General features: G+C 45.4%; 1 protein-coding gene across 7 annotated transcripts in view; it reads left to right on the forward strand.

Moving 5' to 3' along the window:
* Positions 1 to 14,097, forward strand: part of DGKH (diacylglycerol kinase eta) — a 725,438-nt gene that overhangs the window by 358,651 nt on the left and 352,690 nt on the right. For all 7 annotated transcript variants that reach the window (XM_085621806.1, XM_085621809.1, XM_085621807.1 and 4 more), the window contains one exon: positions 3,674 to 3,754. In XM_085621806.1, coding sequence (XP_085477932.1) covers positions 3,674 to 3,754 — 81 coding nt within the window. The remainder of the gene's footprint in view (positions 1 to 3,673; positions 3,755 to 14,097) is intronic.

A 14,097-nucleotide genomic window follows, 5' to 3' on the forward strand; every position in this document is an offset into this window, starting at 1 on the left:
TGAGCTTGGACTTTTTAAAATCTTCAGATTATGTAGCAGATGATAGAGTATGTGCTAAATGTGGCAAAATCCATAATTTTGTAGAACGTACCACAGCCATAAAATTGCATAGTTCCAGTGGCATTGCCTATAACCACAGAATCTGCAATGGACTCTGCCCCCACTCTCCCAACTAGAGATGGTGGACCCACTGAAAGCTTGATCTGTGCTTGTGGTGAAGCCTGGCTCAGCTTAAGGTGCTCTTGGAACTTCGAGCCTATGACGAGTCAAGCTTTCATGTACCTTATGTCTGCCACCCTCAATCCACCCAGGATGTGGCATTGCGGCGAGACCGTCCAACTTTTCCTAACTGAACAAGCTAGGTTTGAGTCTCGGCCTTGACTCAAAATTCTGGGTAAATCTCCAGTGCCTAAATGAAATGAATGTGACCGTGTGTAATGTAACTGGTGTTGATGTAGTGATTCAATACCTTCAGGTCGAGTTCGCTCTAAATAAAAACTGCAGAGAACTGCACAAAGAGGCAAAAACAAAGCATTAATATAAAAAAGTGAGACAGATAACCATACAGTGGCTGATGTGGACAAAGTGAGAACATAAAACAAAGAAAAATTGCAACTTCCTCACTTAAATTATGTGATTTGGGGCAAATAATTTATTTCACTATAAATCGTCACATTTTATATATTCACGTTTAAATACATGAATCAGAAACCTACCTATACAAAAATCTTTTGTGTATGATTTAATAGACTAATGCTCCCTTATAGTAAACTGGGCCACACATACGGTCCACAAGACAATGATCTTGCCTGTTGGTTCACTAATAGCACTATCGCCAGTGTGAGGTTGGGGGCAGGCATGTCTCTAAGCTCATGTTTAAAAACGGTCACTTTTAATGAGTACTTCTCAATGCAGCGCTATGTTGAAACATATTGATGTCAAAGCTTCCAAGTGTTAAAGAAATACACGTCTTTGAATTTTGAAGAGCTTGTATCATGTTTTTATGTGATGTTTGTTGCATCCTTTACATAGCAAACATTTTCAGGGCTCGGTTCTGGGGCTCTCCCTGTTAATTTGTTGTCTCGCCCACCTCTACCTCAAAACACACTGCCCAATTTCAGTTTTGAAGACCGTGAAAAACATCACAACATTCAGACTTTGAGATGGAGGAAGCCCTTAACAGGTGCCTTCTCCATTGCCTCTTCTGTGGGTGGGCCAAAGATCATATTCGGGTGGACCTGGCCCACCCCGCCCCCTGCTAGCACTGGGCCTGGGCCCTCATCTGTTCTGTCAGTGCTCTATTCTGGCTGCGACCCTAGTCTTCCTGGCTGGTTCTGTCAGGTTGCTGCAGGAGGCAGGCAGCCAGTAAGGGGTGTGCCTGCCTGTAATGGGTTTACTGCCTCAACTCCACCAGGCAGCGGGAGCCACACCCACTGAGCAGCACTGAGCAGCACCACAGGGCCTCACGTGCCTCCTGCCAGTTTCCCATACTGCACCCTCCTCACCGGTAGGTCTGCAGTGCTTGTGTCATCATGCTCATTTCCCAGGCCAGAACAGAGATAATCACCACCACCACCCCTCGCAGAGCAGGTGAGCAGGTTCCAGGTCAGGATGTTGCGGCAGGCTGGGTCCTGCCCACCTCAGTGACAATGTGGTGTTATGGGCCCGAAGCTCACATGCTGGTGAATAGTGTGACACGGGCACGAGTAACTGGCCCTAGGCAGGTAAGCCCAGCTTTTTTTATTAGCAGGGTCACCTGACCAGTGATGCCTGTGTTGGATGGGTCTTGGGTGGGTGTAAGTACAGTCCATAGAGAGGGGCTGATTTGTTATATATCCAGCAGGGCACTACAGTGTGGTTGTATTCTGTCTGTATGGACGAGAGAATGCTGACTTGGAGGAGATGAAAAGAAGCGAGTGCAGAAGAATAATGAAAATGATGCTGAACAGGAAATGAATAATGTATGAGATGTGCAGATAAATGATTTCAGAAAGATGGATGAAATGTTTTTGACATGTTTTAACACAGTGAGAAACTGTGGAGGAAAGTGCTGAGGAGGGGAGACCAGAGTGATTAGGGACTCTGAAGAGGACTACCCCTTTCACGGATCTTATGAATGCTTAAAGCACAGTCTCACATTTTCAATTATAATTATTCAAAACAAAATCACTGCTCCTTATTTGCCTGATACAGCTTACAAGCTTTGGCAAAGCTAATAGGTCTGCCTTGTTTCACATGTTTGTGTTCATTGTCGTGTGAAATGTGTGGATGCAACAAAAGAAAACTCAGTGAGTTGCCCAGATACTAGACTTATTGTCCACATACCTTTTTGAGACCTCCCACCTTTTTCATTACACTTAAAGCACTATTATATCTTCTATTTTTGAGGCCTCCCTCGTTTGCACTGCCCCCCATAGTTATTCTTTTCAAAGGAAGACACTGCCCCTGAAATCTCTCTCAACCGATTCCCATTTCACACCATCAGCCATGTTTCCTAATGCTCATGATTTGGCTTGCTGTTGTTGCAGCAATTTAGGGGAAACGGTGCCTGAGTAGGAAGTCTCCGTGCTAAAGAATTCTCACTGCTCCTCTGTTCTCCAACCTCCAGGCGGCAGCTACTGAGTACTGTGGGGTAGAAAAGAAATTCACTTACCTACCGGTCACCGCCTCTCCAACTGACATTCTTTTGTCCACGACGCACGGAAACAGGAAGCACACAGGCTTCCAGACTCCCTAGCCAATCACGGCACTGCTATCACCAGCATGACAGCAGCATTGTGATTGCTCTGACAGGCCTGGTTCACCATTTAGGCAGGGCTGGGAGCCTGGGACAGTTCTCCACTCGGCTGTACAACACAGCCGGGTGGAGAAATTCTGAAGTGTGCATGATGGTTTGGCCAGCCCAAGACAACCACCCAAACTGTCATGCGCACTTATGGTGCATCAGCCACACCTCCCTGTGGCCCAGCCTCACCATGCCTGTACTAAAAACCAAACTGGCGCAGTACAGAAAAATAAAATGATAATAACTTTGCGTTATCATTTTAGTTCTCCTTTTTGCAAGTAGGGCGATTCGCCTCTGCCTTAGTGGAGGAGCCGCCACTGCTGACCTCTTGAAACACCTGTTTCCTCCTTTCACCTGATCTAAAGATATGCATCCTTGATGGGTCAGCAGAGGAAGTGGAGTTGGCATAAGGGCTAGCTAGCCGACATGCTAATGGATGGGGTTCCAAAACCTCTAGCTAAAATTACTTTGTGACTCGCCCAGTACTCTAGCCTTAGCAAAGGCAAAACCTATGTAATCCAACTGTAGCCTTCGATATGTGAATGCTTTGATGCAGAACAATACAATTTCCCCTTCCCATGTTTTGCCAAGTCGTTATTGGTTTGAGCCCTCTGCACGGTAACTTTCTTACTTCCCGCTTGCTCTTCTCCTCCTTTCCACTTACTACTCCCTCTCACAGATTTTGTGATGTTTTCATTTGTTGATTGCGGAATATTTTAAAACAAGACAAAAAACTTTGGACAGGTTGTGTAATTTGGTTTAAATTTTCTTATTGACCATCCTTAATGCTAGACGTAGAACATGTGCAAATACTACTACTGTGTGAGTGTTTTGTTGTGAATATATTATGCTGGTTTGTAATACGTTTGTGTTCTCTTCCATTTACAGTCTCTAATTTTTGATGAAGTGGATCTGTCCGATGCCAGTGTAGCAGAATCAAGCACAAAAAATGTCAACAACAGCTTCACGGTATGATGTCCTTTTGATAACCATGACTTGGAGGCAATTGATGGATTAGTACTTGAGTTGTAGACTTAGTGTGTTATTGTTTACTCCCCTACCCATACATTTTTAAGCACCATGAATCCATAAAATGCCTATCAATGCAGGCTTGCATTGAAACCATTCAAACTGGGCTCAGTGGCCAGCTCATGATTGTTCAAAATACCTTGGTTGACTGAGAATGGCTGTATTTTGCGTTTTATACTTTCCAATTTGTTTGATTTTAGTTACTCTTGTTAAGAATTCCAATGAAGAAGTCCAAAGTGCTTCCCTTTTCAATTTTGAATCAGAACAAGTTGGAGGTTTTCTTAGCTCGTGTGCACCACCTCTCCAGAAGCAAGTTGGATATGTCATTGTGGTCTTCCTTTGATATAAACCTGCTCTATTTTAGTGGGGTGTACGAGGCTGATAAATTCTCCTTAAAATGTGCTGTGACCCTGTTGCTACTGAAATAATAAAGATTTTTGGTTCCTTTAATGTGGCTAGTTTTTTTGCCGTAACTTTTTTTTGTAGATATCTGTTTTGTCACGTGTATGTAAGTGTAAAGCAATTCTGAATCCAACAGTCTGTTAGTGCAGCACAGCACAGTTCTAGCACAGTAACGGATGAGATGGTTTCAATAACCCATCAAAGGGCAACGTCACTGCTAAATGTCTGAACCTATATTTTCTCTATGGATTTGAGTAATACAGAAAATTCCGGTCATTGTATGAGCTGACTATCGGGGGACTGGCATCCAAAGGCATGTCCTGTCCTACATAGTCATGCAACAGAAACTGGACCTGAGAGATTTATCCATCGAAGAGCGAACTCTCCGGTTATGCTGGCAGAGGGGTATGAAGAGGGCGAAAGCGGGGCGACCTTATGCACCGGAGATCCCGCTGGGGATGTTGACGGCACTGCCGCATGGAGGCGACTGGTCCCCGCTGGCGGAGTGGGAAGAGCTGGGGCTGCAGATGGTGGGGGACCTCTACATAGACGGGGCGCTGGCCCCCTTCGGGGTTTTGCAGGAGCAGTTTGGCCTCCCGGATGGGAGTTATCTCCTGCACGCGGCGGTGAGCGCGGCGATACAAAAACACTGGAGGGAGGGGCTGGCGGAACCCACTGCAGCCCTGACCTGCCAGTACGTGGTGATGGCGGCGGGAACGATTAAGGCGGTGACCTGCCTCCAGGCTAGATTGCTGCAGGAGGGGCTGGAGCCGCTCGCGGCATTGAAGGAGCGGTGGGAGGAAAGCATAGGCAAACCCATTCCGGACACGATCTGGAGCCACATCCTGCGGAGGACATGGAAGGGTAGTGGGAATGCCCGCTTTCAGCAGGTGCATTTCTTCATCCTCCATAGGGCATATTTGACCCCGGGAAAGATTAGTCGGTACTTTAAGGTGCGGGATGCCGCTTGCCCGCGATGCTTCACACTGGGAGCTGAACTAGACCATATGCTGTGGGGATGCCCGAAGCTTGGGTCGTACTGGGCTGAGGTGGGGGAGATCTTGAATGCAATAACTGACCGGGAGGTGGAGTTTGACATGGGGGCGTGTTTGTTGCTTTGGTTCCCTCACACGGCAAAGACGAAAGTGACGAGCAAATTCATTGACTTGGGGCTCATGTTGGCTCAGAGAGAAATTACATGGCACTGGAAATCCCGGGAGGGCCCGTCAGTCGGGCGGTGGATATCCGAGTTGTTAAAATGGTCTAGATGCGAGAGTGAGATTAGACTGCGGCAGGCGACTAAGGCGGATAACGAGAAGGGGTTAGAGTGGGTGAGGGCTTGGGAGATGATCGGGCAGGCTCTGCAGGATAGCCGGCTGGAGCGGGTGGAACGAGAGCGCGAGGGGAGCGGAGTTCCTTGAGGCTGGGGAACATGGACGTAATCCCCGACGACTGGCACGAATTAGAGTTAGGGACCACTGGAGGGGCCTACATCAGCAGCAGTTGGGGGGTGGGGTGGGCGGGGGGGGAGTTCATGGGGTAGGAGGGTAGTGTTATAACGAGTTGGATTTGGGGAGAGAATCTGATTGGACAGAAAGCAGAGGCTCTCATGGGGCATGGACCGGGCATCGCTATGAGGCGATAGTTGTGTTAATTTGATTAACTGTCTAAATATGCCGCCCGGCCCCCGGGATATGGGCTAAATGGCTGTGTGCATTGCTAAACCGTAGGGTGCGATCGGAGATTGTACGTGGGTGCCGGTTGCCCCGATGGTTGTTTTGCTTAAAATGCTGCAATAAAAACATGTTTTAAAAAGAAAAAAAAAAAATTGTATGAGCTGACTATCCAGTCATTTACTGAGCTGACTACCTGGTCATTTACTGAGCTGACTACCTGGTCATTTCCTGAGCTGACAGTCAGGTCATTTCCTGAGCTGACAGTCCGGTCATTTCCTGAGCTGACAGTCCGGTCATTTCCTGAGCTGACAGTCCGGCCATTGCCCGAGCCATCTGTCTGGCCATTGCCCGAGCCGTCTGTCTGGCCATTGCCCGAGCCGTCTGTCTGGCCATTGCCCGAGCCGTCTGTCTGGCCATTGCCCGAGCCGTCTGTCTGGCCATTGCCCGAGCCGACTGTCTGGCCATTGCCCGAGCCGACTGTCTGGCCATTGCCCGAGCCGACTGTCTGGCCATTGCCCGAGCCGACTGTCTGGCCATTGCCCGAGCCGACTGTCTGGCCATTGCTCGAGCCGACTGTCTGGCCATTGCTCGAGCCGACTGTCTGGCCATTGCTCGAGCCGACTGTCTGGCCATTGCTCGAGCCGACTGTCTGGCCATTGCTCGAGCCGACTGTCTGGCCATTGCTCGAGCCGACTGTCTGGCCATTGCCCGAGCCGACTGTCTGGCCATTGCCCGAGCCGACTGTCTGGCCATTGCCCGAGCCGACTGTCTGGCCATTGCCCGAGCCGACTGTCTGACCATTGCCCGAGCCGACTGTCTGGCCATTGCCCGAGCCGACTGTCTGGCCATTGCCCGAGCCGACTGTCTGGCCATTGCCCGAGCCGACTGTCTGGCCATTGCCCGAGCCGACTGTCTGGCCATGAGTCTATACTACAGCTGTGAGCATGAATGTATCCTTTTCTTAAAACTTCACAAAGTGTTTATAGACTGAATCTGTTTTTAATTGTCCTTGACATATTGGATCTTCAATTTCTGCCCATCTCAAATGTATCTCGCTGGAAAACGGTCTGTGCTGCATCTCCCTGTTTGGGACAAGGCTGTCCTAGCCATCCTTTTCCTCTTCTGAATAAATCTCATCTTCTTCTTCCTTGTGACATTCACAAATATCAATCTTTCTGCAGTTCCTCTTCTGCCATAACATTGAGTGCCAAAACACATGTGTTTCTGCTTTTGCTTTATTTCCCCTTTGATAAGATTTAATTTGTTCATAATGACTCTTTTTCTTTGTATGTCAGACTTCCTGCCACTCCGTCAACCCTGTTCACCAACATTTTCTATATTATATTTTATAAGGGAGTTAATGATTTCTTCATAACCTCCCATCATTTGTGTTCTCATTACAGATGGGTTCTGACGTCAGAATGTATATGTATTACAACATTTGCAGCACTACTAATCAGTAATAGTTTACCACAAGTGAATAGTTATATAATACCTCCTTAAACTTCATGACCGCTCACCGTGGGTGGCCTTCTTCCATCAGAAGATGGGAAAGAAAAATGTGTGTGACTGCTCAAACAAATTACCAATGCGCCAGAGGCAGGGAAAATGCAACTTTTACTTGTTCCAGCTCTAAGAACTTGTGTTCGGTTGTCAGTGCAACTTCTTCTTCGCAAGTTCTCAATGTTTCCGCCTCTATTTCGGCATCCACACGTCTTTTCTGGCCCAGAAAAGTATTTTACAGCCCTACCTTGCACTGATAGACAAGCAGCAGCATGCCAAGCCGAGCTGCAGCTGTAAGCTGCAAGATTCAGTGCCAATGTACCCAAAAAACACAAGCATTGGTAAAGCCAATAGGTCTCGCCTATGCAAGACCTATAGGTTTTCTCAATGTTTATAGACTTGTTGCACAGCCGCACAAGCAACTGTGTAACATGGCTTGAAGTCAAGAAAAAAAGCTCTTTGACGTGGATAGTATTGACTGCGTCACAATGCTTTTATTTTTTAGCCATGTTGCACAGCAGTCAGCACTGCTGTGCAGTATGTTTTTTTTTGTGTAAATGGAGTGGGGGACGCAACACAGGGGATGTACTGGGTAGGAGCAGCAACAACAAGAGAGGGGGAAAGCAGTACAAGGGAGGTGTGGGTGAGAGAGCAACCGGTGAGGGAAGGAATGGGTAGGAGGAGAAAGAAGAAGAAATACTGCCTCAATCACAGCAGATGGGCACTAATTAAGTTGAATCAATTTGTGCTTGGTCCATGCTCCACAAAAATCAATTGAAGTGATGCTTGGCCTGCTCTAGCCTTTAGGAGGCAGCAAAGAAGAGTGACACTGAAGCCAGCAAATGATAAGCAATGGGTGGTCTCTAAGCCCTTTATTGTAAACAATACATCTCACAGGCGAGGGCAGAGCAGCATGGCTGTACTTTGCACAGTCAAGGTACCAATCCCAAACAGGCACTCTTGAATATGTTGTTTTAAAAACCTATTTCAATTTTTTTAACTGTGAATCAGCTTTATATTCTGGCTAGGGTTGCTTTTATTGCTTTGAAGCTTCCCCTCACTAGGAGCCAATTTTTAAAAAAATGTAATGTGACAGTTTATACCAGCCATGATTTTATTCTCTAATGAAAACAATTTGCAGTCTGCGACTTGTGGGTAAGAATTTTAAAATGGTTAATTTGGATTAAAAAAATCCTCGCATGTTAAATACTCTTTGTTAAAAAAGCCAGGTCTGATTTAAAATGCAAACATGTCATAGTTCTGCTTAGCAATTTTAGCATCTTTCGAAATGGAGGAGCTAAAAAGACAACCCTCTAGACTAATGAGCTATATATTATGAGGAATAAAATACCCCCAACCATACCATACATGGCATCCAGCCTGCGCCCATACCGCTGAACACTTCGGCGGTATGTTATTTTGTCATTCTAGTAGTAGTGACCTAGGAAATGAAGCCCTGCACATTTGACCTTTCTCATGGAGGGTTTCTGCATTAACTCATTCATTCTGAATTTATATAGGGCTTCAACATCTAGGGTTGCCAAGAAAATAATAAAAAAGCATGAAAACGCATAGGTCGGCCGTCACTGAAGGGGTTGCTAGGTTGTATGAATTGCTGGTGGAATATCTGATTTGCAAATCTGACAAAAATGTACTGATCTGCCACCTTCACAGTGGTGTATTTGGGCATTGCTATGTAAAGTATGACCAGATGTTTAAAACCTGCAACAGGACACTCACAGAATATCTAAGTCCATTTACAAACAACAAGAATGTGTCTGGCAGAGTGAGTAGCAACATCAACCGATGGTTACAAAATGAACAGCCAACAGATCTTGGCTGAAAGAATGTGTTGTGTGGCTTCACGATGATCAGTGCGTCAGTAAATTGGATGAATAGATAATTCACACACTAGGGGAATCCAGAGGACGACAGACTGGAACAGTTACCATTTTCAAGTTTTGATTGGGAGTGACACTACCAAGACTTCCTACCCAAGGATATTGGGGCAATACGGCATTTTAAGTATTATTTTTACAATGAATAACCACTTTATCACCTTAGTTAAATAGTTGTCATGTTACAGAACTTTATGCGACAAAGGCAACTGGTCAAAAAGTTTGATTTATAGTCGATCAGTAGACCTAATTCCGCAATACACAGGATATCAATCTTGTGATGTAAGCTGAAGTACAAAAATACTTTGGTCTACTTACTAGTCACCAGAGCCTACAAAAATAGGCCTACTCCATTATTTTCTACCTTCTGCAAAGCCAGCAACTAAATCTGACTTGCTTGGTACATTTGTTGCCTGCAGTTAGAAGCCTTACTGCTATGTTGAAACCTCAGCCTTGCCCTATCACACATGCCCTTGGAGTTGATGGACTTCTGAGGCATGAGGCTGCTTGCATGGAAAAGAACATTCCTCCTTGCCATTACATCAACAATGAAGTCCTAAACATTTCTAAAATTACATAGTATTCACCGGCTTAAATTAGATTCCTCACCCAGCCTTTTTCTTACACCTCTGGTCTTTTTTGCCTGAGGAGTGTTATGAAGCAATGATGCCCGGTATGCCCCAAGCTCCTGTCTGTGCAAAACCAGGGATATACTTTCTTCTGGCTATCAGGCTTGGATGTTGGAAAGTCTGCTTCAAAAACCACCATTGCTAAATGTTGTAACTTCTTTATCTCACATTACTATTTCCTACACGGGATATCCCTTATTTTGATTGTTGATACACATTTCACTAGGACTGAAGCGCATGACCATATTTCTCCAGGCATGTTTCTGTGACCGATGCGAGCCATCATTTAGCTCAGACCTCATGTATTCTGCATTGCTTGCTTTGGGTATCAGGCCTCAATAAACCTGCTTGGTTTGGCCATTGCCTTCCCAATGCTACCTTTCTCTTTTCTTTATATCCTTGCTGCGGAACACACTCCTTTGTCTTTCTAATAGGTGCCTTTCATCAGCATAATATAGGTGCTGGTAGAATCCTTACATTTACTATTTCCCTTTCATATGTGCTCTAAATGATCCTTGTGGGAAAAGAACAGTTCTGAGACGATTGTATTTGAGTCTTTAGGTCAATTGTATGTTTGGTTAATATGCCTGGGTCTTTAGGTAGATTTCATAACTGGAGTAACATATTTCGCACCCTGTCCAAAAATAGAGATTTTGACTGGGGCCTTGCTATTTTAAAAATTCTTGCGAGAGCTCTCAGAACTTGTGGTTTTGTCACAGGTAGGGTATTTTCTTTGGCTAGTTATCGGCTTAAATCTAACATTTATCATATTCGACTGCAAGACAAGATAGGTCCCAAGGAGGCCACACGTAGGGTTGCTGATTCACCTACACCTTTGGCAGTATTACTCTGAAGATGCTTCTAGATGCTTTTTTACTCTGTTACAAGAACCATTATTGTGTAAGAGCATTGAAAGCTACTAACACAGGGACCTCTGGAAGGAATCTTATCCAAAGAGCAGTAACTTATAGCACTTGGTGCCATATGTATGAACACATTTTCCCATAGACACAGAATGGGTAAAACCCTTTGTTACATCTGGCCCTTAGTTGCTTTATTGGAACAAGGATCCAATTCTGAATAGGCCAGGCATTATCTTTCCGGAGAGGTGAGAGTTATTACGTTGTTCACCAGTAATGGAAAGTTGGCTGGAGCACTACAGATTCCATGGGCCCTTGTAGTAACTGTGAAAAACCCACAAGGTAATTAAACCCGTATATATTGTGGGAGAGGGTTTGGGGATATTCACAATAGTTGACTTGAGAGGCTATGTGCCTGCATCAAATAAGAGAGTCTTTTGTCGGGTATTAATGTACACAAACTGAATCCTCATGAGGTTGTAGCCACAACCCTATTTGCCAAGAGTCTTGTGTAGGAACTAAGCCAATATATAAAAGAGCTCTCTGACTAACATATTTGAACATACCTGCAATGTCCTGAGCCAGTAACAGCTATTGATGATTTTGTAAGTGGTCCAGCCATCATTTATCAACATTTTATCAGCATCCACGCAAGGATGAGGTCACCTGATGTAGTGGTTTTTTTTTTTTTTTTGTAAAAGACAAAGTATCATCTTGTCGGTGCCATTCAGCCTACTGGACCATTTTTGTGAAATAACATCCCTCTGATCCTGTTCTTTAAATCGCTATCCTGTACATCACACAGTTGGGGTAGCTCACTAACTTTTTGTTTGAGCTGCAGTGAGAAGTGGAATTCACCATAACCAGCTCCCCTATAGTGTTCATTTCCGGTCAAAACCAGAGCCGGCTTATTAAAGAAGTCGGTAGAGAATCTTCCAAGATGTTAGGAAGGCTCACGACTTAGACATGTAAACTGGCCTTTAGGACTTTTCATGCTGCAGTATATTTTAAATTTGCTCCTTGATTTGATTTCGCCTGGAGTCTGTCGGGGTGTTTTTAGGATGCTTTGGGTTGCATATGTTTTCATTTTATAAGTTGATCACATCCTCGCAGTCTGGTTCTCAAGTGGCTACAGACTGCAGAGGAGCCTGTTTGGGAGGGAGCCCAGATAACGGCAAGTGTCTTAAGTTGTCGTCCCTTAATTTTGAGATTTTGGTTTTGACTATGTAGATCAAATGAAGCTCTCTTTCATCCAATACTATATGTATTTCAATTACTTTTCAAAATATTAACTGAGTGCCCTGGCCGGTGTCTTGTTTGCTATGAGTTTGGATGCCAATGGCAGACATTTGAAAGTGTACCCTAATAGCAATGCCCATTGGCATATTCAGCATTAGAAGATACATGGGAGACTCCTATTGCATTCTGCATGGCACCACAACTGCAGACTATTTCTTGCACCCAATCCATATTAATTGTCTTTGCTTGAAGTGGAAGGAATCGCTTCACCGGGGTGGAGGGGGAGGCCGAGGACAAAAGTTATCCAATGTACTTGAGGGGAGGGTTTGGGGTGGTTTTACACAAAATCAGTGTTGGGTATTTCTACCGTTCTTTTAGCCTTTTTCCAGAATATTGTTATTTACTAATAGTTCGAGAAGTATTGTATTGATTGGATCAACATTACCCATGCATCTACTGGTGGTTTCTTTAGGAGGGGTGTGTTGACTGTAAGTCTCAGAACACCAAGGGCTAATCGGTTTCGGAGCGGCACCCTAGCTATTTTCCTTATATCAGCCGAGAGTGTTGAGGGAATATTGCGTCATGGCTGATGCTGATTGTGGTTCACCAGCAGGCTAGATGCGTCCATTTTAAGAATCAGCTAATACTATTCCATATTTTTTAACGAAGTTGGTGTTGGCTATGGGAGATAATGGGTTGAGATTGGGGGTTTAGGGCGATGGGTGAGTTTTATTTAGCTCAGATTCACAGATGTGTGCTTGCTGGTTGCACAAGTGGTTTCAGATTAACCCTTCTCTAATGTGCTCACTAAGTCAGCTTATTCTCCTTCCTTGGTGGTTTTGTGGGATCATCTCCCTTTGCTCTTGCATCAAGAATTGTAGCTTATCCAGTATTGGGGTATCTTTCATAGATTCACATGCCTGAATCATTCCCCGTCGCCGAGGCGGGAGTCTCGGTAGATAAAAAAGTAGTGCCAAAAATAATTAGTAGTAGTAGTAGTAGTAGGCCCAAAGAGAAAAGGCCCTAAGGCCTATATCTTAGAAGCCTATCTACCTTGTTATGTAAAATAACCCAAGAATTGGTAGCAACCAATCAGACATCAGCACCCTTCTAGAACCCTCTCAGCAGAGCCAGCTCTCCTCAGATTTTCACCGCACGTCGTGTGGAAGGGAGTCTCCCTGAGTGCCTACTCAGTTTCTTCTTTTCTTCAGTCATGTCTGACAAAAAAGCTTTGTTTAGACCCTGCAGGACCTGTGATAAGAAGAGGGTCCATGTAGACGACCAGCATGAGGAGTGTATTTATTGTCTACATCCTAAGCATGTTGCTAAGGACTGTAGAATTTGCCGGACTTTCCCTCCTAAGACCTTAAGGGACAGAGAGGCAAGAGTTTTGTTATGGTTGAAATCTTCCTCGGCTGAGGAGGATGACAAGGCCTCGACATCTAGCAAGAGAGCTAGATCAATTGATAGTTCTTCCAGTGAAGGGAGAAAACATCATAAGGCCTCTCATGTAACTTCTGACCATTCACAGAAGTCACAAAACTCTGACAGATCCAAGAAGTCTTCAACTACAAAAACCGTGAGTAAATCTCAGGTTAAGACTTTGTCAGTGGGATCATCTTATACTATCTCTGTGACTTCTGCGGCTCCTCTGTCGACGGCTACAGTCTCCACTACTTCGATATCGTCACCTATCATGTCTCCTAGGGCGTCTAAGACTCCGTCGACAATTGCGTCGACGTCGAGCTTAAAGGAAGTTCTGTCAGCATCGTCGATGACAACATCGACGACGAAAACCCCATCGACGACAACCCCGTCGACGACGAAAATCACGTCGACGACTACGACGAAGACCCCGTCGACGACGAAGACCCCGTCGACGGCGAAGACCTCGTCGACGGCGAAGACCTCGTCGACGGCGAAGACCTCGTCGACGGCGAAGACCCCGTCGACGACAAAGACCCCGTCGACGACAAACACCCCGTCGACGGCGAAGACCTCGTCGACGGCGACTATTTCGTCGACGATGACGATCCCGTCGACGGCGAAGACCCCGTCGACGACGACGACAATTCC

The sequence above is a fragment of the Triturus cristatus genome, chromosome 8 (assembly GCF_964204655.1).
Source record: "Triturus cristatus chromosome 8, aTriCri1.1, whole genome shotgun sequence".
Taxonomy (NCBI): domain Eukaryota; kingdom Metazoa; phylum Chordata; class Amphibia; order Caudata; family Salamandridae; genus Triturus; species Triturus cristatus.